At 50.7% G+C, this 26,539-nt stretch overlaps 2 protein-coding genes across 5 annotated transcripts in view; one reads left to right on the top strand and one right to left on the bottom strand.

The window, feature by feature from the left end:
• TMBIM1 (transmembrane BAX inhibitor motif containing 1) overlaps positions 1–11,448 on the bottom strand; it is an 18,532-nt gene extending 7,084 nt beyond the window's left edge. The window contains exons 1-4 of one of the 4 annotated variants that reach the window (XM_011964588.1): positions 11,338–11,414; positions 4,607–4,782; positions 2,897–2,994; positions 812–1,053 (exon numbers count right to left, since the gene is read on the bottom strand). In XM_011964588.1, the coding sequence (XP_011819978.1) occupies positions 812–1,013 (202 nt within the window). In that variant the 5' untranslated portion in view covers positions 1,014–1,053; positions 2,897–2,994; positions 4,607–4,782; positions 11,338–11,414. Of the gene's footprint in view, positions 1–811; positions 1,054–2,896; positions 2,995–4,606; positions 4,783–5,206; positions 5,838–11,337 lie in introns of those variants that run through there. The other 3 variants (XM_011964587.1, XM_011964586.1, XM_011964589.1) reach the window with 3 other exon arrangements.
• The window catches only part of PNKD (paroxysmal nonkinesigenic dyskinesia), a 75,450-nt gene that overhangs the window by 10,914 nt on the left and 37,997 nt on the right, over positions 1–26,539 (top strand). The gene's annotated exons all lie outside the window — the stretch shown is intronic.

Here is a 26,539-nt window from a genome sequence, read left to right on the forward strand (position 1 = left end):
ACCACCACACTCAGCTAAAGTAGCTGGGATTACAGGTGCACGCCACCACACTCAGCTAAAGTAGCTGGGATTACAGGTGCACACCACCACACTCAGCTAAAGTAGCTGGGATTACAGGTGCACGCCACCACACTCAGCTAAAGTAGCTGGGATTACAGGTGCACGCCACCACACTCAGCTAAGTTTTTGTATTTTTAGTAGAGATGGGGTTTTGTCATGCTGGCCTGGCTGGTCTCAAACTCCTGACCTCAGGTGATCCGCTCACCTCAGCCTCCCAAAGTGCTGGGATTACAGGCGTGAGCCACCACGCCCAGCCCCACCTCATTTCTGACTGAACACAGCATGTCCCTGCCATGATATTTACCAAACTTGGCTCCAAATGTCTTTTGCAAAAGTCAGATTTCACTTTAAAGGATGAGGAAAGTGGTTCAGGTTCCCAAAGGAGTTCCTAAGGAAGGCATCAGGTTTGGGAGGTGGCAGCAGTTTGTTGGGAAACAGAGCCAGTGCCCTGAGGTAACCCCTCAGGAGTCATTACTTGACCCAGCCCCATTCTCCTGTGGTGTATACTTGTTCTGGGACATGCCTCGTGGGTCTCCTTGAACAAAGGGGCCAGCAAGTGGCTGGGGGCCAGTTGCTGAGAGAAAAAGTGGAGGGTAACAAAGACAAGAAACAGAGGGAGAGATCTCAACAGAGAAGATGAGAAAAGGGATTTAAAGGGAACCAAAAGAGAAAGGGGACAGGAGGTGGTGGCCTCATCTGCTCCAAGTGCTGTCCCTCCCACCCACCCTCCATCTGCCCTTCCAGGACTCACCGTAGTTCATGGGCATCGGGTGGATGGGGGGCATGGGCTGTGGGTAGCCAGCAGGGTGACCGTAGCCAGGCTGCGGGTAGCCAGGGTAGGCAGGATACCCTCCTGGCAGGACGGATGGCTGCCCATAGCCCCCAGGGGGCGGAGGGCCTGGGTATAGGGGGTTGCGGTCCTCATATGGTGGTGGGGCGCTGGGGTTGGACATGGCCGCTCACAGGCTGAAGGGGAACCCCAGCTGCTGGGACCTGAAATGGAAGAGGAGAAAAGCAATCATGAATACCCAGGCCCAGCTCACTCAGCCTCGTGGCTCCACTTCCAGCCTTATCCAGGTTGCCTCTGTGGAGAGGAACACCTCCTATTTTCTCCTTAGAGGGCAGTGTGTCATTTGCTGTCCACAGGCCGCCTCCCCACCAGCTGGGCTCCTGTCCCTCCTGCCTCTGCGCCTGCTTTTTGTCTATGCGCCTCTCACTGTGCGGCTCCCCAGCCATAGGAAAGCAGGAGGAAGGATTCACTGAGGAGACAGGGAACCAGGGAGCCTGGGAACTCCCTGTTCTCATTTAAGAAAACCTTCCAGTGTTGGTGGCTTGATGGCAGAACCAGCGAAGAAGCCAGATGGCCCAGGCACAGCCTCCTGGCAACTCACAGGTCCAGCTGGGACCCTCTGAAAGGGTCAGCTCTGCCCCTGCCACAGCTGCCACGGGCATGCCAGGCCTGGAAGCCAGAGCTGGGTTGGAGCCAAGGCTCGAAGTGGAGAGCCAGGGGGAGAAGTGGAGGAAAACAAGCTAGCCCCAGCGCCAGAGCTGCCAGGCCCCAAGGGGGAAGGGATCCAGGGACCCGGGGGCCAGTGGCAGGCTGAGTCAGGAAGCCTGAGAAGCAGGGGTGGGTAGTACAGGGGCTGGGGGCGGGGAGGCTGTGCCAAAGGGACAGCCTGAGACAGGACTTTCTGGTTCCTTCAAATAACAGCAGTGGCGTGTCAGAAAGGCATGTGGCAGCCTGCGACCACGGCTGCTCTCTGGCCTTGCTAGGGAGGAGAGAGTGAGTGCAGGGCCCCTCGGCCCCCCGGAGGGGGAAACAGATGTTCTGAATCCCAGGCTCTCTGTGAGTTCCACCTGTTTTCCAGGTGCAGTGCTAGCAGGGAGGAGAAAGAGCTGAGGAGTCAGGCCACAAGGTCAAGGGAATGCCTTCCCTGCAGCAGGAAGAGTCCCACAGCCAGGGGAGAGCCAAGGAACCAAGGGGAGGGAACCCCAAAATGGAGTTGGAAGGGACCTCGAGGCCATAAGCTCCAAATGCTCACTTCAGATGACAGAATGCAGGCCCTTAACAGAGAAGTGATTCCCCAGGACCCCAGAACTCGCAGGTCAGTGGCATAACCAGGACGGAGGCCTTCCAGATCCTGGGTCCAGGTCCTTTATGTCATGGGGTGCTCTTATGCCTCCTCTGCCAGTTACTGTCCTCTGGGCCTGGTGGTCCCCTCTGAGGTAGCGGAGATGCAGGCTTAGGAAGAGCTAAGGAGGCCCCTAGAGGGCCCCTGCATCCCCAGTAAGGACAAGCCCTGGCAGTCTGGGCTTGACAGGGCCACCACCTCTTCTAGAGCATCTACAGGGGGCTTTAGGATCCCCAAGGAGGACACCCCCAGATGCAGGTCAGCAGACACCAGAGGCTCTCAGAGGCTCTGCTGGAAGCAACAGAGACCAGCATCTCTTTTTAGGGCACGCTGCACAGTTCAGGGATCAGACAAAGGACTGTCTTAACTCTTCTCTCTTAAGACCACTGGGATAATTCAGAGACAGGAAAGTGGCAGGGAGGGTTGAGGAGGGGGAATTGAACAAAGTCCAGGTCTCTAAGTGGGTTATTTTGAGGAAAGCTGTTCTCCATCTCCCCAGAGGGGCTGGGGTAGAACCAGGGCAAGAATGTCAGGTCAGAAATACAAAGCTGGCCTGGTGCAGTGGCTCACGCCTGTAATCCCAGCACTTTGGAAGGCTGAAGTGGGCAGATCATGAGGTCAGGAGTTCGAGACCAGCCTGACCAACATAGTGAAACCCCGCTCTACTAAAAATGCAAAAATTAGCCAGGCATGGTGGCGTGTACCTGTAGTCCCAGTTACTCAGGAGGCTGAGGCAGGAGAATCACTTGAACCCGGGAGGCAGAGATTGTGGTGAGCTGAGATCACGCCACTGTACTCCAGCCTGGGCAACAGAGCAAGACTCCATCTCAAAAAAAAAAAAAAAAAAAAAAAGGCACTGGCCGGAAAGGCTCCGTGGGCAGAAACCCCAACCATGATGTCACCATGACGTGTCCCAGCACCTCCTCAGGGTGCACCGCTGTGAAATGAGGTGGGGGCCACACGACCTCTAAGTCCACTGCCCCCTCTAACAACAGACTACGATCCTGGGAACTCGGCTCTGCAGGGCCTGACCTTTGCTTGGCCAGAGAGCTGCCCCTGCTCCCTCCTCTGAGCCAAGCAGGGCAAACAGGTAACTTTCCAGACCAAGTGGCTGTGGCAGCCACCGGGTGAAAGGTGACTCAGAGAGAAGGGTCAGCCTCCCATGGGCCGCCAGGACTCCAAGGTTCTGGTGCAGCTCAGAGGGTGCTGACTCAGAGCCTCACTCTTGCCTCCCTTGCCCCTCCCTTTCAGGCTTTTGGTTTCAAAAGCATGTGCTAGTAGGCCTGCCTGCACACAGCAGTTTCCAGGCCAGTCCTCCGGGCACCTCAGCCACCAGCCCATCCACACCAGAAACTGCCATGACCACTTCAATTCACTATGCCTCAGTTTCTTCACCTGGAAAATGGGTCTCACACTAGTAATAGTACCCTCCACGGGGCTGCTATAAAAATTAAGTGAGAAAATACACATAGCAGGCCTGGCACAGTGGTTCACGCCTGTAATCTCAACACTTTGAGAGGCCGAGGCAGGTGGATCACCTGAGATCAGGAGTTCGAGACCAGCCTGGCCAAATGGTGAAACCCCATCTCTACTAAAAATATAAAAATTAGCTGGGCATGGCAGCAGGTGCCTAGAATCCCAGTTACTTGGGAGGCTGAGGCAGAAGAATCACTTCAACCGGGGAGGCGGAGGTTGCAGTGAGCCAAGATCGCGCCACTGCACTCCAGCCTGGGTGACAGAGCGAGACTCCATCTCGAAGAAAAGAAAAAAGAAAATACACAGAGTGCTTAGAATGAAACCCGACCCCTGATCAATGAGGATAAAGGTTGGTTATTTTCATTAAATCCTTACAACAGTCCAGCAAGTTAATACTGTTGTTATTATTCCCATTTACAAGTGAAGAGATCGAGGCACAGAAGAATTAAATCACTTGGCCAGGATAACCAAGCTAAAGTGTGATGAAGTCAAAATGAGCCCCAAGACTGACTCCCAAGCGCCTGGTCTTAATCCCTCCCCCGAAAACACCCTGTCTAGCCAACCTTCTCATCCCTTCTGCCATAGCTTCCATCTAAAACCCTCTCATGACAACAGGAGGCTGACGCAAGTGGAAGCCAAACTACTCAGGCCCTCCACATCACCATGGGGCTAACACCCTGGCCAATGGCCCCGGGTGAAGAGGGTGGCCCAGGCATGGAGATACAAAAAGGTCAGAGCTGAAAAGAAACTCACCCAAGGCCAGCCAACCCCTCACTTTACTAACTAGACAGCCATAGCACAGGGACCTGTCCTTGGTTACCAAGCTGGTCCTGGGGACAGGACGATATCCTAGCTGTCTGCATAGAGACCTGGGCACAGGAGAGGAAACCCCAGCATTAACGCTAGCTAGGGGAGTTGCTAAACTCAGCCACACTCACCTCTGAGCAGTGCCAAGAACACTGTCAGACTGGCAAGAGCCACCGGGGCCCATGGCTGCCAGGTCTGGCAGCCTTACAGCCTGCTCTTGGGCTCCTGCCCAGCCTCCATAAGGGCCCTGGGCACTTCCACATCATCGAGGCCTCCGCTAGGGATGAGGTGTGGGGCTGGCATCTGCCTAGGTAGCAGCAAAGGGGGAAAGGGTCAGTGTTTACTTTCGTAGCTATGTCTAAGGGTAGAGACTGGAGAATGGAGGGGAAGGGAAGGAGGGAGAAGGGGAGAGAGATCACGAGATTGACCGAGAGTGAGGATGATACCCAAAGACTAGAAATCAGATCTTCCAGGTTCTGCCAGCAGCTGCTAGAGGGGCTCACAGTCTGTAGGGGCTAAAAAGGAACTTTAAGGTTCACACTGGAAGCCTGAATTTTCCCAAAATACAGTAGGCATTCACCTTCTGCTTGTTTTTGTTTTTTTGTTTTTTTGGTAGAAACAGGATTTCACCATGTTGGCCAGGCTGGCAAACTCCCGGCCTCAAGTTAGCCACCCACCGAAACCTCCCAAAGTGCTGGGATTACAGGCGTGAGCCACCGCGTCTGGCCCACCTTCTGCTTGAAGGAACTCCAGCAATGTGGAGCAAGCCCCTTGGCTGCAGACAGCTCGAATCATTAGAACATTCTTCCTCGCCTCACAATGCCTGGTATCAAGGCATTCAGACTGTGCCCTATCCTTGCCCGTTATAGATCTAAGTTTGCTCCTCTCTCAGGGCCACAGTCCCCCATTAGGAAGGAACCAGAGCCCCTGCTTTCTACCACAGCAGCGGCACAAGTGGGTGAGCTCAGACAGCAGGACTTGCTGGGTGTCACGGTTTTCAGATGCAGAGGTGGAAGCACATCCTCCCCTGGAGCCCTCTCAGTGTGGTAATCCTGCTGTTGGCCTACTGAGGCCCCGGCTGGGGCTCTCCTGGGGGTATCTGAAGGGTTAAGGCTCCAGAATCTGCAGAGGAGGCCTGAGCTACTGGGGTTACAGCAAGAGGAAAGTGTGTGTACTGGACGGAGGGATGGAAAGGAGCAGCTGACTGGTCCAGGCAGCCTGCCCTCCTCCCTGCCAGGGACGGATGCCCAGAGTGGAAAGAATAGCTCAGAATGCGCATCTCAGGAAACCCCACCCAGCAGGCGCAGGAGCACAGCCCGGATCTGACGGTTTGTTCCCCTCCCTTTTCCTTTATCTGCCCCCACAAGAAAACACTTGATCCTCCTACCCCAGGGCACAGCTGACCTCATAGCCACGAGAGCAGACGAGTAAAAAGATATACCCAGGAGCACATTTGGGCAACTCACCAGGCCTGATTCTGCACCAAGGGGGCCTAGAATCAACTAAATATCCTTCCATCAGCCTGAACTTTGGGATTAAGAGGATGAAGCCACGGGGATCTAAACACTAAAATATCAGAGCTGGCTTAGACTTTGGATCTCAGCTGGTCATTTGACAGACAAGGAAACCCCAGAGCCAAGAAAGTTCCTGCTCCACCCCAGAACAGCCCTCTTGGTCATGGGTTTGGAACGTCCCTTCCCAGCCCTGCCCACTCTCTCAGTGACAGACACCACCACACACCCTCTCCCAAGGAGGAGCTAGAACAAGCTACCATTCTCTCAGTTCTCTAGTGACCTCTCAGCTCAGAAACAGTTAAGACCAGGCCGGGCGCAGTGGCTCACGTCTGTAATCCCAGCACTTTGGGAGGCTGAGGCAGGTGGATCATGAGGTCAGGAGATCAAGACCATCGTGGCTAACATGGTCAAACCCCATCTCTACTAAAAAATATAAAAAATTAGCTTGGCGTGGTAGTGCACACCTGAAGTCCCAGCTACTAGGGAGGCTGAGGCAGGGGGATCGCTTGAACCAGAGAGGCAGAGGTTGCAGTGAGCCAAGAACACGCCATTGCACTCCAGCCTGGGCAACAAGAGTGAAACTCTGTCTCAAAAAAAAAAAAAAAAAAAAGACTGCCAGCCCTCGACTTCTGGCCCCCAACTCGAGGCCACCCCTCCCAGCCCCCTCTCTAGCCAGGGTGGCCTCTGTCTGAACCCATGGAGACCGAGGGGTGGCTCTAAGCTACCAGGAGGGAGAGGCTGTCCTGGGGATCACTAGAGAACCCAGGCACCGCAGCTCCGCCACCCTTGTCTGGAGTAGAATCCTGTGATCAGAGTGGTAATCTCAGGTTACCCCACCCAAGTCAGGATGGCCTGGGAGTACAGATAAGGGAAGAGGAAGCCATTAGCAAACTGATGCTGAAATACTTGTGAGCGCAGTCCTTGTTCACCTCCTTCTTTGTTTCATCATCTCCTGTCTTTTCATTGAACTTCAAGATTAGGAGGGGAAAGAGACAGAAAAACGAGACTGATAACTAACCCCAATAAAGAACTAGGGAAGGCATGGTGGCTCACGCCTGTAATCCCAGCACTTTGGGAGGCCAAGGTGGGTGGATCACGAGGTCAGGAGATCAAGACCATCCTGGCTAACACGGTGAAACCCCGTCTCTACTAAAAATACAAAAACTTAGCTGGGTGTGGTGGCAGGCACCTGTAGTCCCAGCTACTTGGGAGGCTGAGGCAAGAGAATGGAGTGAACTCGGGAGGCGGAGCTTGCAGTGAGTCAAGATGGCGCCACTGCACTCCAGCCTGGGTGACACAGCAAGACTCCATCTCAAAAAATAAATAAATAAAATAGCTAGGGAAGGAAGGCAACCACTTAGAGTAGTTGAACTACTTCCAGTACTTACTACACAACTAAGGAAGTCCAGGTTGAATATCCCTCATTTCCAAAATCCAAAATACTCCACAATCTGAAACTTTTTGAGCACCAAGATGACACTCAAAGGAATGCTCACTGGAGCATTTCTCATTTCAGATTTTCAGATTAGGGATGCTCAACCAGTAAGTATAATATACATAGCCCCAAATCTGAAAAAATCCAAAATCCATGTGCTGCTGCCACTGTAGATGTCTGCCCCCATGGGTACCGTGCCTATATGCTGGAGTAGGAGAGTAAAGTGTTTTCTTGGGGGTGCAAGGGAGTTGGGGTGGGTAAAGGAAAAGGGAGGGAAGGAAATTGTCAAAATGGTCCCCATTTTGGATAAGGGATACTCAACCTATAATAACTAAGGCACATCTGATCCTTGCAACAGTGCTGTGAGGTATTCTTACCCCCATCCCACTCTATAGATGAGAAAACTGAAATTCAGAGAAGAAAAGATCTAGGGTCCCACAGCAGGCAAACAGCAGAGATGAGTTTAAGCCCAGATCTCATGCCTGATTTAAAATTCAGCCTCTTTGCTTTTATATCAGGCAGGAGTAGAAGCCCCTGAGGCACCTGTAGCAGGCACCTGCATGAATAGGCAGTACCCAGGGTGGGAGCCAGGCAGCAAAGATCAAAATGATAGAAAGGAGCTGAGCAAGCTATTGCTGCTACCATTATTTCTTTCCCCTGCAGAAAGTTGATCTGAAGCCTGGGATCTGGGCTAGGAGGCAGGGACCCGAGTTCTTGTCCTGGCTTTGGGACTGACTCCACTGTGACAGCCACATCTCTAGACCGACTTTTAACATCAGTAAGACAATTTCCCTCAACTGAAAGAATGGCCGGGCATGGTGGCTCATGCCTGTAATCCCAGCACTTTGGGAGGCCAAGCCAGGTGGATCACTTGAGGTCAGGTGTTCGAGTCCAGCCTGGCCAACATGGTGAAACGTTGTCTCTGCTAAAAATACAAAAATTAGCCGGGCATGGTGGCACGTGCCTGTAATCCCAGCTTCTGGGGAGGCTGAGGCAGGAGAATCGCTTGAACCTGGGACATGGGAGACATAGGTTGCAGTGAGCCAACACCATGCCACTGCACTCCAGCCTGTACGACAGAAAAAAAAAAAAAAACCTGAAAGATCAAAGTCCACTCTGCCAGTTTCTGATTCCGAATGAATAGCCTAACAGAAGGCTTCAGGGCAGAATGGCATGGCTCCCCAGGAACCTACACTGGGGGGTCACTACAGATGTGCAACCGTTTGAGAGGACACCTTCAGAAGCAGAAGGACATGGCATGTTCTCAGGATGGGGCTGTCCATACCCTCCCAAACTGTACCCATAATGCTATCTGGACCCTACGGCCAGCTCTTCCTGGGTGATCAGTTACCCCCAGGCTAAACATTATAACACTCTAGAAAAGAAAGAGTAGGAGGCAGGAAGTCCACTGACCTGGGTTCATGAACTAGCCGCAGGAATCCAGGCAAATGACATCCCCTGGCCTCCTTTTATCCCTAAATCAGCCCATGTGGGGGAAAGGAGTAGAGACTTGTTTATGGGAGCCAGAGAGTGGAGAAACAGAATCACCTAGACAGGCACTTCCCCGACTGTTCTAAAGAACACGCCCCAGGAGACGTTAATGGATGAGTACCGGAAACAGATGACGCTTGAGAAACAATCCACGCCCCCTTCTTGGAAATTCACAATGGCATATTCAGCCCCTGAGAAGGCCTGCCATAAGCAACCCTGTTCAGCTTTGTTTAACCCAGTGTTCCTTCAAACTTCCTTAAGCCTGAACCACTTTTATCGAGGCAAACCTATTAACATTCTGTGGGATGCTGATCCAGGCCACCTTTGTATTATAGACACCCAACCCTGAGAATCATTCATAACCTAACTCCTCCTCTCTTAAAACCTTTGTGCGTCCACCTAGCTGCCCCTCAGAGCAGTCACATGAAGTACTATACATGCCCTCTCACTTTCAGGGGGTCAGCCCAGTGCCAGGATCCCTGGTGAGGGTCCTCCCCTTCCCCCATTCCACACAGCTGCTATCCCACCATGGGATTTACTGCCAAGGGCTGGGGGACATATCCAGCTAGCACAGAACCAGGAAACGGGCACCCCTAACCTCACCTCTGTGCAATGGAGCAAAGCACAAATCATTACAGACAAAAGTGGGGGCCCGTTATTATCTCCCTCCCCACCAATGGAGGTACCTGCCACTGTGGCCTGTGGACTTCTGGATATCATTTCTACTTCAAAACAAGACACAGGTTTTGGCCTAGAATCCCAGAATCTTAGGGTTGGAAGATTCTGTCAAGGTCATCCCTTCCAGTGTCCCCAACAGAATAGGTCCAGAAGGCCCATGTCATGGTCAGCCATGTCGTTAGCAGAACTTCTTCCCAGAGAAGTGTATAAGCTTCCACTCTCTGGTCCTCCCAGTTCAGCCCTCTGAAAACACGCAAGTATGTGTGTTTCCCTTCTCTGTGGCTTCTGCTGTTTCTGAAGGGCCCAGGGTGAGGCCTGCAGTCGGAGGTGCTCTGAGGTAGACAGCGTCTGGCTGAGGCACCCATTCCCAGGGGAGGAGGCTGAGCCCAGGTGGCTATTACCCCAGCTGATGACATGAGGCTCTCCCAGCACTTACAGGATAACCCATCATTACCTCTCTGATGTGCTCATTTTTACAAGTGAGGCCTTGAGGTCATAGCACAGGAAGACAGGGCCCCTGACACTGTGGTCCTGCCTCTTCCATTTAAGCTATAAACTGGTTCTCTGGATCCTCATGACTGGAGAGACAAAGAGAGGAGGCAGGTGAGGAGGAAGTATGGCTCCCCCTTTGTGCCAACAAAGCAGCCCCAGGAGGCACCTGGCTCCCCTGCCACCGCTGGCCAGCCCAAAGGCGCCAGCTTGGAAACCAAAGCTCACCGATGAGATGAATATTTCAGAGCCCAGAGAACTGGACACCTGAGGGCCCTTCCATGACATCTGGCTCTGACCTGCGTTCCCAGGCCTACTTATCCCATGTCCAGGGTGCTCAGGTAGAACCCCAAACTCCTGGGTATCATGCAGAGGCCACAGAGGAGTGAGAGGAGATGGAGACCCCACAGGACAAGAATTGGTGCTGACCCCACAAGGTCAGGGCCTGGCCTCCCAGCAGCCTCCCTCTGCTTCCTCCCACTGGTCCCTGGCTCCTGCCCCAGCCTCTCCACTTGCTTTCCCTTTTCTCGTTTCCCTGTTTTGTTCTCACTCTGACCCAAAGAAGTCACGAGGAGGATGTTACTCCCCTGTAGCTCTGTGAACCCAGCCGGGAAACAGTAGCTGGACGTGGGACTGGCAGAGGGCAAAGTCATGGTGACAGAGGTGGCCACTTCTCCATGTCAAACACTTGAGCTGCTCATTGGCTTCTGCCCCAGCTGCAAGCTAGGACCCCCCTTCTCCACCCCTTAAATATTCACCTGTCTACATCAAGACTGGCCCCAGCGCGTGCGGGGGCAACCTGGGGTCCGTGCCAGGCCCTGGCTGTCTCCCCTCCCTCTTCCCTCTTCTCACCAGCTGAGGGCCATGAAAGCCCTCATCCCGCACAGCTGGCCACTCGGGCTGCCATGGTGGACAGGCCCTGCGACAGAGAGGCCACTCGTGCCCGAAAGAGGGGACACGAGGACACCCCCAGACCCTGGCTCCGCTCACCAGTGTCCACAACACGCTGCTGGGCTCCCAAGGCTAACCAGGTTCCACAGACCGGGCCGCCCACCCGCGCACCCAGGAAGAGCGAAACGCCAAGGGCCAGGCGGAGAGATCCCCATTCTGGAACGGGCTCCTTGGGCCCAGGAGCGGGCAAGCCGGAAGCGGGCTCCCAAAAGTTTAGGCGCCCCGGCGCGTGGCCGCCCCAGCCCTGGCCCAGTCCCCACCGCCCACAGTCCCCAACGGCGCCGGCCCAGGCCCCCTGGCTTGCCTGCGCCGTTCCCGACGGTGCGTTCCTGGCCTCCGAGTGTTGCAAGTCCTCCCGGGCGGGGCAGGACTGGGCTCCGCTGGGGCTCCGCGCCCCGCCCCGTCGCTCGGGCCTCGTGGGGCGGGGCCTCGGGGCGCCGCCAGGGGGCGCAGGGGTCTGTCCCGGGCGCGCGCATCTCTCAGAGCCCCGACGACGCCTCACTAATAACACGGGGGTATTTTCGGATTTAAAGGCAATACATGATGTTGATGGGAAGCTAGAAAAGAAACAGAAATGCAGGGAAGAAAGTAACTTCTCTCCACTCCTCCTAGTTCCTAGGGGGAAGCGTTCGCTTTGGGGCCTTCTTTGGCTATTACATTTCTGTATGTATTTTGTTTATCTACTGTGGGGTATGTTGTATGATGTTGCGTTTACTGCCCTTCTTTTTACTTAATATTTTATGATGAGCATTTTTCTTCTCACTAAATAGTCTTCAAAAGCACAATCTTAATGCCGTAAAGTATTCCATTGCATGACTATGCAGATTAATTTCCTACTGGAGGCCATTTGTTTCCCATTTTTACATTAGAAATAAATCAGTAATTAAAATCCTTGATAATTCTGTGCTTTTGAGATAAATGCACTTTTCGAGTTTAAAACTGCAAACATGCAAACCTAGAGATGGAACTTAGAATCTCTGTTTAGAATTACTCAACCAGGAAAGCAAGTGTTTTCCTGGAGTCAGAATTCAGAAGTCCTGCATTGAGATGTCGATTACTACTGTTAGGTAGGTCCTAACCCTCAACCCAGTGAAGAATGCAGTAGCAAAGGAGGAAAGAGTTTCAGGGAAGTTCTGAAATATTACTGGAGCCTGGACATGGTGACTTACGCCTGTGATCCTAGCACTTTTGGGAGGCCAAGGCCAGAGGATGGCTTGAGCCCAGAAGTTGGAGACCTAGCCTTGGCAACATAGAGAGACCTTGTCTCAATTGAAAAAGAAAGAAACATTACCGAGGCTTGCCTGAGTTTCCGTGGTTCCAAAGTCCATGTTCTTTCCGTGACACCAAGGCTGCCAGTAGTTGACCAACTCTGTTTAAAGTGCTTATCTTGTGTTAATAGCTACAGGTCAGCACCACACAACTCCACCACTGAATGTCTTTTTTTTCCTCAGGCTGGAGTGCAGTAGTGCCATCTCGGCTCACTGCATCCTCCTCCTCCTGGTTTCAAGTGATTCTCCAGCCTCAGCCTCCTGAGTAGCTGGGATTACAAGTGTGTGCCACTACACCCAGCTAATTTTGTTTGTTTTTGTTTGGTTTGTTTTGTAGAGACAGGTTTTCACCATGTTGCCTAGGCTGGTCTCAAACCCCTGAGCTCAAAGCAATCCGCCCACTTCGGCCACCCAAAGTACTGGGATTATAGACAAAAGCCACCGTGTCCAGCCCCAAAACAGAGATTTAAAAAAAAAAAAAAAAAATTTTTTTTAACTGCCCCCCATATACACACTATGTGTGTTTATTTATGTAAATATAGTTTAAGTAGGAGTTACTTAGGGGGACTAGTGGCCATTATGGTGGGCTAGCTCCCCTAGACACCCTAACCCTTCACTGTAATTCCAGTTCCTACGGGCCAAGAACCTCATTTTAGAAAGTCCCCACCCAAGGTGTGATCTCACCAGAGCAAGTACAGTTCTGCTCAGTTTCTGTTTGCCCCTTGTTCAAGGAGTAACGCCGCAGGTGAAATGCATGGCCCGTGGAATCTGGCCAGTTCCGCGACATTTTTTCATGCTCTCTACACTTGGGCTGTCTTAGTCCATCTGGGCTGCTACAACAAAAATACCTTAGAGTGGGTAATTTAGAAACAGCAGAAATGTATTGCTCACAGTTCTGGAGGATGGGAAATCCAACATCAAGGCACCACCAGGTTAGCTGTCTGATGAAGGCTCCCTCTGCTTCACAGATGATGTCGTTTAACTGAGTCTTCATATGGCCAAGGAAGAAACAGACACCCTCCAACCAGCGTGTTTTTTGTTTGTTTGTTTTTGTTGTTTTTTGCTTTTTGGGTTTTTTTTTTTTTTTTTTTTGGAGACAGAATCTCACTCTGTGGTCCAGGCTGGAGTGCAATGGCACAATTATGGCTCACTGCAGCCTTGACCTCCCAGGTACAAGCAATCCTTCCAACTCAGCTTCCCGAGTAGCTGGGGACTACAGGCATGTACCACCACATCCAGCTAATGTTTGTATTTTTTGTAGAGACAGGGTCTCACTATGTTGCCCAGGCTGGTCTTGAACTCCTGGGCTAAAGCAATTTGCCCTCCTCCACCTCCCAAAGTGCTGGGATCACAGGCATGAGCCACTGCACCTGGCCACCAACTTCTTTTCTAAGAGCATGAATTCCATTCCAGAGGGTTCCGCCTTCATGACCTAATCACCTCCTAAAGGCCCCACCTTCTAATACTATCACATTGAGGATTAAGTTTCAACAAATGAATGGAGCAGGGACAACAACATTCAGACCATAGCAGGCCCCTTCTCCACAAAACACCCTCCACTTTCTAGAACCACCAGGATGGTGAATATCCAAGGAGATTCCATTTCCAGCCAGCAATCACCAGCGACTCACATCTGCCTGACTGGGGGAGTGGAACATGGGGCACACGAGGCAAGCCCACACAAGCCTTGCTGCGTGCTTTTTCTCCAGAGCCCTTTTTCTGACTATAGGGTCAAAAGTAACACCTGAAGCAGCTGGCCCAGAGCAGCAGTGCTTCGCTGGCAATAGGCATTCAATAAATGATGTTTTTTCTTTTGGGCCTTATCTGCAAAATTATTAAGTAAGCTCTTTTTGTCTGCCAACCAGACAGGAATTTCCGGTTCTAGAAGTGAGAAGGCTGAAAGGACACAGCCCCTGCTCTCAAGAAACTCACAATCTAAGGGAGCCAGTAAAATGACAGATTATTACAATGTCGACAGTTTGACAAGTGCCGGCAGATAACGAAATATTCACTTGGTTTCTCCAGATCCCAGAGAAAGCTGCTAACCCAGTGTGGGGAATAGGGTGGGGGTTCTGGAAAGGACTTCAGAGGAGGTGACAACTGAGTAGAGTGTTAGGAGGTGTTAGGAACCAGCCTGGTCGGAGGAGGGGAGAAGGTTCTCCAGGCAGAGGGAAAGGGGCTTAGGGCCAGTTGCCCCAGCAAGCTAGGATGTGGGGTGGAGGGTGCAATGCGGTAGAAGGGGTAGGAAAAAGGGCTGGCCAAGGAGGCAGGGGCTGGGAATTGAGATTTTACCCTGAAAGCAATGGGGAGCCAGAAAATAACCACCTAGAGGGAGTTTGGGAGGGTTGGGGAGGCTCTGGTGGTGCCCCTGGGGTAGGGTTCCAGCTTTAGTAAATAAAGATGCAAGGCAACCAGTTAAAGTTGAACTTCAGATAAACAACAAACTTTTTTTTTTTTTTTTTTTTCCGAGACAAGGTCTGGCTCTGCACTCCCAGGCTGGAATACAGTAGTGCGATCTTGGCTTGCAGCAACCTCCACCTCCCAGGCTCAAGCCATCCTCCCACCTCAACCTCTCAAGTAGCTGGGACTACAGATGTGAGCACCACCACGCCCGGCTAATTTTTGTATTTTCTGTAGAGACAGGGTTTTGCCATGTTACCCAGGCTGGTCTCAAACTCATGAGCTCAAGCAATCCACCCACCTCGGCCTCCCAAATTGCTGGGACTACAAGCATGAGCCGCCGCACCCAGCCAAACAATTTTTTTTCATGTAAGCATATCCCACTGCGCCATCTAATATTTGGAAATACTTATACTAGAAAGAGTACTCATTGCTTACCTGAAATTCATATGTAACTGGTCGTTCGTGTTTTTCTGGCAACACTACCTGGGAGGAAAGTGGAGTCAAGTCCACGGCTGCCGGAAGAGGGGTGGGGGAGTGAAAGGGATTAGGCTGATGTTTATTTTAGGACTGGAGTAGCTAAAGCTTAGTGATTGGTGGGAGGGGCTGGTGGCAGCCTGGAAGGGGTGGGCCCAGGTGGAACCTGAAGGGCATGGGTAGGGAAAACTTAATTGGAGTGGTGGATCCAGAGAACTTTCTCTGTTGCCACCCTCCAGCCCAGCTCCAGGGCTCTACTAATTGGTCCTCCAAACCCTTCTCATAGCTGTCTGGTTACCTAGCATTTAAAATGTTACTCTACCCATGCATTGATCACTAACTTTCTGAAAGAAGTTGCCTTTTTTCTGTTTTTCTTTCTCTTTCTTTCTTTCTTTTTTTTGAGGGGGTGGAGTCTCACTCACTCTGTCATCCCGGCTGGAGTGCAGTGGCATGATCTCGGCTCCCTGCAACCTCCACCTCTTGGGTTCAAGTGATTCTCCTGCTCTGCTCGGCCTCCTGAATAGCTGGGATTACAGGCGCCCACCACAACCCCCAGCTAATTTTTGTATTTTTAGTAGAAACAGGGTTTTGCCATGTTGGCCAGGCTGGTCTTGAAGTCTTGGCCTCAGGTGATTACAGGCGTGAGCCACCGTGCCAGGCCCAAAGTTGCTTTTTTTCAGAGGACGTATTGACTGAATTGAGGCATTGAACCCAGCCCAAGGTGAAAGTGCCTGTTTCTCCCCACTGGAGGGCAGGGACAATGTCTCATTCACCCCTAGGCCTGGGCGCGGCCCTGACCCAGCATCTGTTGAATTGAATGCTAATGTTCTAAGGTGGGGTGGAGGGAGCCTCTCAGGCTTGAATGATAGAGACTATTGGGGAGGTGGGGGTGGGGTATGGGGGCTCCTCCCCCTTAAAATTGGCCGTATTACTTGTAAACATTATTTAGCACTTTCCTAAGGAAACAGGGAGTGGAAAGAGTGGTGGATTTGGATGTCTCAGAAGTGAGGTTTTGTTCCAGCTTTGGCACTAAAGGACTGTGAGGCGGGAGGCCCATCTCTCTACTTAGAACTCACACTACAGCTGGTCGAAGTGGCTCACGCCTATAATCCCAGCACTGTAGAAGGCCAAGGCAGGTGGATCACCTGAGGTCAGGAGTTCGAAACCAGCCTGGCTAACATACAGTGAAACCCTGTCTCTACTAAAAATACAAAAAATTAGCCGAGTATGGTGGTGCGTGCCTGTAGTCCCAGCTACACCAGAGGCTGAGGCAGGAGAATCGCTTGAACCTGGGAGACCGAGGTTGCAGTGAGCCGAGATCACACCACTGCTCTCCAGCCTAGGCAACAGAAAAAAAAAATCCGTCTCAAAAAAAAAAAAGAAAGAAAAGAAAAGAAATCATACTGCAGTTCTGTACCTCCTGTGACTTCCGGCGCCTTCCTCAGCTGAGGTCATCTAGGTGAAAGGCAGTGAGAAAGGCACATGGCGAATGTTGATGGTGACTGAAACTGCTATAACTGGAAGTGGGTGATACCATGAGGAAGCTGGGCCACCGAACCAGCCTGGCATCCACCATGCTGCAGGCAGGGCCATCGAAATGCTTTCCAATCTTCCCTGACCCTCAGAGACACCTGAGCTGCTTGTGAAAACATGCACATTCCCTTGGGGATACTTCTTTCCAGACCTGTGAATCAGAATCTTCAGTGGAAGCATAAACAAACGCTCCCAGGTAAATCGCCAGCTGTACCAGCAAGCTTTGGTGCTAGACAGACCTGGGTTTGAATCCAAATTCAAATGTCTTTGGTGTCTGTGTGACCTTAGGCATATTACTTAACTGCTGTGAGCCTTGGTGCCCTATCTGTAAAAAGGGTGATAATAATATAGGGTAGTTGTAAGAATGAAAAATAATAGCAGCCATCCAATGCTTAGGGCAGAGTTAAAATGTTCACTGTTATTGTTGTTTGTGAGATAGAAGCCCAGTGATTCTCCCAGTGATGAACACAACATCCTTTCACACTAAGCAGCGCCTGGAGGGATGAACTTGCCTGAGCTGGGAGCTCAGCAGAGCCAGGCTCCAGCTGTGCCCTTACACCCTGCCCTCTCGCTGTGGACCTCCACCACCTCTGCCAGTCAGAATATCGGGGGATTCTCAACTTTCGAGCTCCTCTCCTTGTCCATCTTGGGCCTCATTCTCCCACTCTCTTGCCCCCAGTTAGGAAGCTCCTCCTCATAGTCACTTGCTTTTGTCTAAACAACTCTACTCCTCAAGAAAAGCCAACAGTGATTTCCTCTTATTCCCAACCCAAGATATCCTCCCACCTCAGCCTCCCGAGTAGCCGGGACCACAGGCACACACTACTGCACCTGGCTAATTTTTGTAATTTTTGTAAAGACGGGGTCTCCCTATGTTGCCCAGGCTGGTCTCAAACTCCTGGGCTCAAGTGATCCTCCTGCCTCAGCCTCCCAATGTGCTGGGATTACAGGAGTGAGCCACTCCACCTGACCACCACTTCCTCACTTTCCTCCTTGACTAGCTTGGATTCCAATATTATAATTACTCCTTTGCATGCAGTCTCAACTGTACCTTATGGTTCTCAGCAGGAAAATCTCAGCTCTGCACCCACACAGCCGAAAGTGGGGGTAAAAACATGCAACGGTCCTGACTGATCTCTCTTTAAGTTCATGCACACTAACTTGTCTATTCATACTAACACACCCATCCTAGGCAATTACTCCACACTTTCTACAGTCCCTTCAGAACTCCCACACCCTCTCTGCAGCCTCACTCTCAGCCTCGACTTTGCTTCCTATGTCTCTGAGCAAGCAGAGAATTGCTGCCTATATCACCACTTGGATGTCTAACAGGCCACTGCTTCTCAAACTTTAATGTGCAAATAGATCACTTGGGGATCATGTTAAAATGCAGATTCTGCTTTGGTAGGTTGAGAGTCCTTCCTTTTCTTTTCTTTTCTTTAAGATGGAGTCTCGCTCCGTTGCCCAGGCTGGTGTGCAATGGCGCAATCTCAGCTCACTGCAACCTCTGTCTCCTGGGTTCAAGAGATTCTCCTGCTTCAGCCTCCAAGGTAGCTGGGATTACAGGCATGCCCCACCACGCCCAGCTAATTTTGTATTTTTAGTAGAGATGGGTTTTCACCATGTTGGTCAGGCTGGTCTTGAACTCCTGACCTCAAGTGATCCACCCACCTCTGCCTCCCAAGGTGTTGGGATTACAGGCATGCGCCTCCGTACCCGGCCACAGGTGAATTTTTAATGGGATTTTTAAATGCTAAGTCTTCAAAATCTGGTGTGTATTTAACACTTACCGCATATCTCAATTAGGATGTTACTTTTTCATCAGAAATATGGGATCTGTATTTAGATCAAATCTAAAAACTGTTTGTAAAATGTACATACTTGAGTGTTTTCCAATAACTGAAATAAGCATCAAGGTTTATTTTATTATTGTTTTATTTTTAGAGTAAAGCGAAAGCAAGTTTATTAAGAAAGTAGAGGAATAAAGAATGGCTACTCCATAGACAGAGCAGCCAATGTTTAGATTTAAGTTTAAATGAATTAAAATTACATAAAATTAAAAATTCAGTTTTACAGTTTCACTAACCACATTTTATGTGCTCAGTGGCCACAAGTGGCTAGTGGCTACCATATGAAACAGCACAGATCTGGCCGGGTGCGGTGGCTCACGCCTGTAATCCCAGCACTTTGGGAGGCTGAGGTGAGCGGATCACCTGAGGTCAGGAGTTTGAGACCAGCCTGACCAACATGGAGAAACGCCATCTCTACTAAAAATACAAAATTAGCCGGGCGTGGTGGCGCATGCCTGTAATCCCAGCTACTCGAGAAGCTGAGACAGAAGAATCGCTTGAACCTGGGAGGCGGAGGTTGCAGGTGAGCCGAGATCGTGCCATTGCACTCCAGCCTGGGCAACAAAAGCGAAACTCCATCTCAAAAAAAAAAAAAAGAAAGAAAGAAAAGAAACAGCACAGATCTATATAGCGCTGGTCATTGACCTGAGGGGGAATTCTGGGGGCCAGGGTCTAGGTCATAATTCATCTTGGCCAGATGCCTAGCCCAGGGCCTGCACTCAGTACTTTCTACTGAGTTCCATTTACTTCCAACAAGTCAAAAACATCTAGGGAGGGGTTGGAACAAGCCACAATCAGTTCCCAGATATGACCACTAGAGGGCAGAATCTGACCAGCACTCTTTGGCTAGAAGACGGGAGCCCTGGCAGGCGCAGTGGCTCACACCTGTAATCCTGCATTTTCGTCAAGCCTAGGCGGAAGAATCGCTTGAGCCCAGGAGTTCAAGACCAGCCTGCGCAACATAGTGAGACCCATCTCTTTAAAAAAATAAAAACATTAACTGGTCATGCTGGTGTGTGCCTGTAGTCCCAGCTACTTGGTAGGATGAGGTGGAAGGTTGGCTTGACCCCAGGAGGTCAGGGCTGCAGTGAGCTGTGATTATGCCACTCCAGCCTGGGCAACAGCCTAAGCTACCATCTATCTCAAACAAACAAAAACGGGAGAAAAGAAAGGGGAACCCCTTTTTAATAGCCAGGACTCAACCCCAATACCGTTAAGACCAAACATTATTTAACAAGCATTTATGAGGGGCCTACCGTGCGCCAGACCTGTGGGGATACAGAAGTAAATAAAATGCAGTCCCCGCTCTCTTGGAGTTTACAGTCCAGTGGGGAAGGCAGGACAAATATTAGCAACTCATCTCATAAGCAAAGGTATCTTTACAAACTGTGATACATGCACTGAAGGAAAGTTGACTCAGTGCCCTAAAAGAGTGGCACCCAAGGCAGGGCGTGGTGGCTCACACCTGTAATTCCAGCACTTTGGGAGGCCGAGGCAGGCAGATCACCAGGTCAGGAGATCGAGACCATCCTGGCTAACACGGTGAAACCCGTCTCTGCTAAAAATACAAAAAATTAGCCAGGCATGGTGGTGCACGCCTATAGTCCCAGCTACTGGGGAGGCTGAGGCAAGAGAATCGCTTGAACCTAGGAGGCGAAGCTTGCAGCGAGCCGAGATCGCGCCACTGCACTCCAACCTGAGCGACAGAGTGAGACTGCGTCTCAGAAAACAAAAACAAAAGAGTGGCACCCAGGCACCTCACTTAGGTTGGCAGAAGGTGGCATGAAAGAGTAGCTACAGAGGGGACAGGCCGTGGGGGGCGGCAGGCAAGGATGCTGTGGCCCTTCTAAGCAGAAGGATCAAGCTATGTGAAAGTGTGGAGACACCCCTGAAGCTGAAAGAGCTTGGAGTGTTCCAGAAACCTCCAGGAGAGCGGTGTGGCTGGAGAGTGGTGGGCACTGGGGCATGGCCCAAGAGGAGACTGAGGAGGTGGCAGGGGCCAGGTCTACAGAGCCTCAGGGCCTCCTTAAGGACTTCAAATTTCACCCTAAAGATGTCAATGAAAACATTCAAACTCTGTAAAATAGTTGAATAAATTTATTCTGAACCAAATATGAGTGACTATGGTCCTCGACACAGCCCTCAGGAGACCCTGAGAACACGTGGCCCAAGGTAGTCAGAGTGGGGGGGACAGGGGCACAGAATGTGTGTGTGTGTTGAAGGGAGCTTCCAGGTTATAGGTAGATTTAAAAATTTTCTGATTGGCAATTGATTGAAAGAGTTATTATCTAAAGACCTGGAGGGGATTTTTTTTATTTTTTATTTTTTATTTTTTTTATGGAGTCTCACTCTGTTGCTCAGGCTGGAGTACAGTTGTGTCATCTTGGCTCACTGCAACTTCTGCCTCCTGGGTTCAAGTGATTCTTCTGCCTCAGCCTCCCAAGTAGCAGGGATTACAGGTGCCCACTACCATGCCCGGCTAATTCTTTTTGTATTTTTAATAGAGACAGGGTTTCACCATCTTGGCCAGGCTGGTCTTGAACTCCTGGCCTCAAGTGATCTGCTCACCTTGGCCTCCCAAAAGTGTAATCCTTGGGATTACAAGTGTGAGCCACCGGCCCGGCCCTGAACCAGTCTTTCAGGTTAACTTTGGAATGCCCTGGCAGAGGAGGAAGTCCATTCAGATGGTTGGGGGGAGGGGGCATTGAATTTTATTTTTGGTTTACAAAGGAAGCCATTGAGTGATTTTGAGCAGGGCTGGGACATGAGACATGATCTGGGTGGTATTTTAGGAGAATCACCCTGGCTCTGAGCGGTGAATGGGTTGAGGGGCTGGAGCTTGAGAGCAGGAAGTCCTTGAGGAGTCACCTTGGCCACAAGATGAAAGGTGGTGGCACCAGCCTCCACCCTGATGCGTCAATACCCCACTGCCCCCATCCCAGACCCGCACCTCTTTTTTTTTTTTTTTTTTGAGACAGAGTCTTGCCCAGGCTGGAATGCAGTGGCAGGATCTTGGCTCACTGCAACCTCCACCTCCTGGGTTCAAGCGATTCTCTGCCTCAGCCTCCTGAGTAGCTGGGATTACAGGCGCCCGCCACCATGCCCAGCTAATTTTTGTATTTTTAGTAGAGGTGAGGTTTCACCATCTTGGCCAGGCTAGTCTTGAACTCCTGACCTCATGATCCACCCGCCTCGGCCTCCCAAAGTGCTGGGATTACAGGCGTGAGCCATCACACCTGGCCAGACCCACACTTCTTTGGTCTCGTTTGGCTGGCTTCCGTTTGCTCTCCACATCCCCCTCCCTCTTCTCCACCCTGCTTGGAGCTGGTCCTGTGGACACCTCAGTGGGCTCTTGGTCCTCCAGCTATAGCTGAGTTTGGTAGTGGAGCTCTCCGAGAGGAGATGGTGGAGGGTTTGTCTCCTCCCTCCCTCAAGGCTCACCTCAGACCGGCTTATCCCTAAACCAATGGTCACAGCCCCTATCAGCTGGGCCTGTCCACACAGCTCTGTCTTTGTTTTTTGTTTTTGAGACAGAGTTTGGCTCTTGTTGCCCAGGCTGGAGTGCAGTGGCGTGGTCTCAGCTCATTGCAACCTCCCAGTTCAAGCAATTCTCCTGCCTCAGCCTCCCTAGTAGCTGGGATTACAGACGCCTGCCACCACGCCTGGCTAATTTTTTGTATTTTTAGCGGAGACGGGGTTTCACCATGTTGACCAGGCTGGTCTGGAACTCCTAACCTCAGGTGATCCGCCTGCCTCGGCCTCCCAAAGTGCTGGGATTACAGGCGTGAGCCACCGCGCCCAACCTGTCTTTATGTTTTATAACGGCTCCCTTCCTGACCCTTCAGGCCCAGGGTGGCAACAGTGTCTCCCGCCTGAAGAACTGTTTCCAGCACCTGCCAGTAGCCTTGCAGAGCACTAAAACTGAACTTCTGTCAAGCTCTCCTCAGCTTCCCCAGTTTGCCTCTGTCATCTGTTTCAGAGCAGACGCTGACACATACTTTCTACCCAGGCTGGTGATAGAGGATAAGTAGAAACAGCATGGAATTGGGAGTCAAATAAAACCATAATTGAATTTGGGCTTTGTCACCTGTTAGCTCTGTGATGGCATGAGTCATTATTCTCTCCAAGCCTTCGTTTGTTCATCTCTAACGTGGGGCGACTGACTGGGCGCAGTGGCTCACGCCTGTAATCCCAGCACTTTGGGAGGCTGAGGTGGGCGGATCACTTGAGGTCAGGAGTTCGAGACCAGACTGGCCAGCATGGTGAAATCCTGTCTTGGTGAAACACAAAAATTAGCCAGGTGTGGTGGTGGGCACCTGTAGTCCCAGCTACTTAGGAGGCTGAGGCAAGAGAATAACTTGAACCCGGGAGGCAGAGGTTGCATGAGCCGAGATCACGCCACGGCACTCTAGCCTGGGTGACAGAGCGAGACTCCATCTCAAAAATAAATAAATAAATAAAGTGGGGCAACCATCACCTTCCTTATAGAGTCGTGACAATGAAATCCCACGTACAAGGGCTGTGCACAGGCCTTGCGCTCAGTAGACAGTCTACACTCGGTTGTTCTGTTCTTCCATCCCACACAACAGAACAAACATCACACTCCATTCGTGCAAGGTGCTGGGGATGCGGGAGAGAAAAACAAGTGGAGGCCGCCATTTTTTGCCTATGGGGAGAGCTCAGTCTTGTTTTTGCTTGTTAGTTTGTATGTTTGTTTGTTTCTGAGACAAGGTTTTACTCTGTCACTCAGGCTGGAGTGCAGTGGCAAAATCATATTTCACGCAGCCTCAACCTCTGACCTCAAGCAATCGTCTTGCCTCAGCCACTCAAGTAACTGGGACCACAGGTGCATGCCATGTCTGGCTTTTTTTTTTTTTTTTTAATTTTTTGAAGAGGTGGGGTCTCACTGTGTTGCCCAGGCTGGTCTTGAATTTCTAGACAGTTCTCCAATCCATCGTCCTGCCTTGGACTTCCAAAGTGCTGGGATTACAAGCATGAGCCACCACCCCCAGCCTAGAGATCACAGTCTTGTAAAGGAAACGCTGTGGCTCCCCCAGGTGTGCCCCACCATAGCCAAACCATTCGTTTCTGTTTGGCTGTGAAATGACATTTTTTCCAGGGTCTGGAGATAGAGTAGCGACCAGGCAATGCAAATAATTGTGGTAATCAGAAAAGTCTTCGAAGAGGAGGTTGAATTTATTTTTAGCCTTAAGGAAACTGTACTCAAAGGAAAGGCATTATCAGCCTCCTTGAAAACCGAACTCACTCTCCTCCCTCCTCCCTCAAGAGCTGCCAGACTCCCCAAATTGAGAATTGGACCTTCATTAGTTATGGTTACTCCTGGGAGGGTATCATATCGCCGGGGGCATGGTAGGGCTGGAAGGTACCTGGTTTCTTGAGGAAGCTGCCTGAAAGGATTTCTCTGGGTGGCATGGGGCAGAAATCCAGGACAGTGATCGGGGCAGGCTGGCAGACAGGACGCATGTGGAGGGGAGCAGCAGGAACGCCACACACTAGAGAACTGGGCTGAGACCATGTCACTAAAACAAGGGATGCAAATTTGATTGTGTAGACACTGGCTTTGAGCAGGGGAGCCCCTGCTCGAAATTGATGGCTAGGGGCTGCAGGTACCTGCAATGGGCCAGGCATGAGGACCCAAGGGCCTGATTTGGGATGATGCAATGGGAAATGGAGGCAAAGATCACACCCTCTTATCATTCGTTCATAAAATATTTACTTGAGCACCCACCAGGACAGATGCTGATGTTGCAAGAATGAGATCAATAATATCAAGGAACATGTATGGAGTAGCTGAGACGGCCCAGGCAAGGTGTCCTTTCGCTGGGTAATCACGGTTAATCCTCAGAGTAGCTCCGTGCAAATTACCAGTCCCTTGTGGAGAGAAACAGAATGAGGTTTGAGTAGATTAAGAACATGCCCCAAGGTGCAGAGTTCCTAGGGGAGCCAGGGTTCTAAGCTGGTCATTCCAAGTCTAGCACACAACCCCCAACCCTGATTCCACTCCCTCCCCCACAATTCACCCTCCTTACCCATAAGGCACTTGAAGTGTTACAGGGGCAGCCCCAGGAATCACTGCACAGCCTAAGGACTATCACAGAGACATGTGCAATGAAGTGGGCAAGTCATTACCTAGGCCTAAGAGATGCCCTCGCCCAGGAACTAGGTCTCAGGATTGGTTCATTTGGTCATTTGACAAACACAGATGCTTCTTAACTTATAGAGGGGTTACATCCCAATAAACTCATCCTACATTGAAAATAGCCTAAGTGGAAAATGCATTAAATACACCTAAACCTACCAAACATCATAGCCTAACCTAACCTGCCTTAAACATGCACAGAACAATGACATTCGTTTACAGTTGGGCAAAATCATCTGGCAACACAGATGATGCCATTTGGCAAGTTGGGGGACCTGAAGGAGAGGGTTGTGGTCACATGAGGATGAGGGAGTAGCTTTGGACAAATCAAGTTAAAGATCCAGTGGGGCAGCAGTCCCCAACCTTTTTGGCACAAGGGACCAGTTTCGTGGAAGACAGTTTTTCCAGGGACTTGGGGAGGGAGGGGATTAGTGGGGTTTGGGATGATTCAAGAGCATTACATTTATTGTGCACTTGATTTCTATTATTACTACATTGTAATATATAATAAAATAATTATACAACTCACCATAATGTACAATCAGGGGGAGCCCTGAGCTTGTTTTCCAGCAGCTAGATGGTCCCATCTGGGGTTGGTGGGAGACAGTGACAGATCATCAGGCATTAGATTCTCGTAAGGAGCATGCAACCTAGATCCTTCACATGCACAGTTCGCGATAGGGTGCGAGCTCCTATGAGGATCTAATGCTGCTGCTGATCTGACAGGAGGCGGAGCTCAGAGGGTAATGCAAGCGATGCGGAGCAGCTGTAAATACAGGTAAAGCTTTGCCCGTCTTCCTGTGGTGTGGCCCAGTTCCTAACAGACCAAGGACCGGTATAGGGTTGGAGGGAAGCAGCTGGGGACCCCTACTGTGGGGCATCCAAGAGAGGCTTTCATGGACATTTCTCCTTTAAAGTAATGAGTATACAGGTGGTAGCCTGTAAGTGGTGAATTTAGAGCTAGCAGAAGGGGAGCTTGTCAGAGAGGGGAAAGGAGAGCCAGAGAAACTGTGGCAGGAAAGGTAGAGGAAAAAGGCATGCTCCATTGTCATAGCTGCCACCCAGAGGATCAGTGATAAGGGCTGAACAATGACAAATGGGTTTGACTTTCAAGGAGATAGCACCAACTTAGGATGGAGCAGTACAGGCAGGGGCCCAGTTGAGTGGCCTGAGAATGGATGTGAAGTGAAAGGTAGAGACAGCAGAGAGGACTACTTTCTTTGTTTTAATAAAATAATAATTTTAAAAATTAAAATACTAATATGTTTTCATTATAGAAGATGAGAAAATATTTTCAAAGCACACACAAAAAAATAAACAAATGGTACCCCATGAGTCAATCAACCAAAGATTATGACTGGAAGCATTTTAGATTTTTTTTTTTTTTTTTTTGAGACAGAATCGTGCTCTGTCGCCCAGGCTGGAGTGCAGTGGCACGATCTCAGCTCAGCTCACTGAAACCTCTGCCTCTCGGATTCAAGTGATTTTCCTGCCTTAGCCTCCTGAGTAGCTGGGATGATTCAGGCACTTGCCACCACACCCAGCTAATTTCTGTATTTTTAGTAGAGATGGGGTTTCACCATATTGGCCAGGCTGTTCTCAAACTCCTAACCTTGTGATCTGCCCGCCTCGGCCTCCCAAAGTGCTGGGATTACAGGCATGAGCCACCACGCCCGGCCTTATATTTTTCTTAATCCGTTTTTGTTTACAGAGGTGCAATCATATCAGTTATTCAAAATTTACCCAGTTTTGTGTCCTATTTTTTTCTCCACTTCTTTCTTTCTTTCTTTCTTTCTTTCTTTCTTTCTTTCTTTCTTT

This window comes from Mandrillus leucophaeus, unplaced genomic scaffold (assembly GCF_000951045.1).
Source record: "Mandrillus leucophaeus isolate KB7577 unplaced genomic scaffold, Mleu.le_1.0 Scaffold70, whole genome shotgun sequence".
NCBI lineage: Eukaryota > Metazoa > Chordata > Mammalia > Primates > Cercopithecidae > Mandrillus > Mandrillus leucophaeus.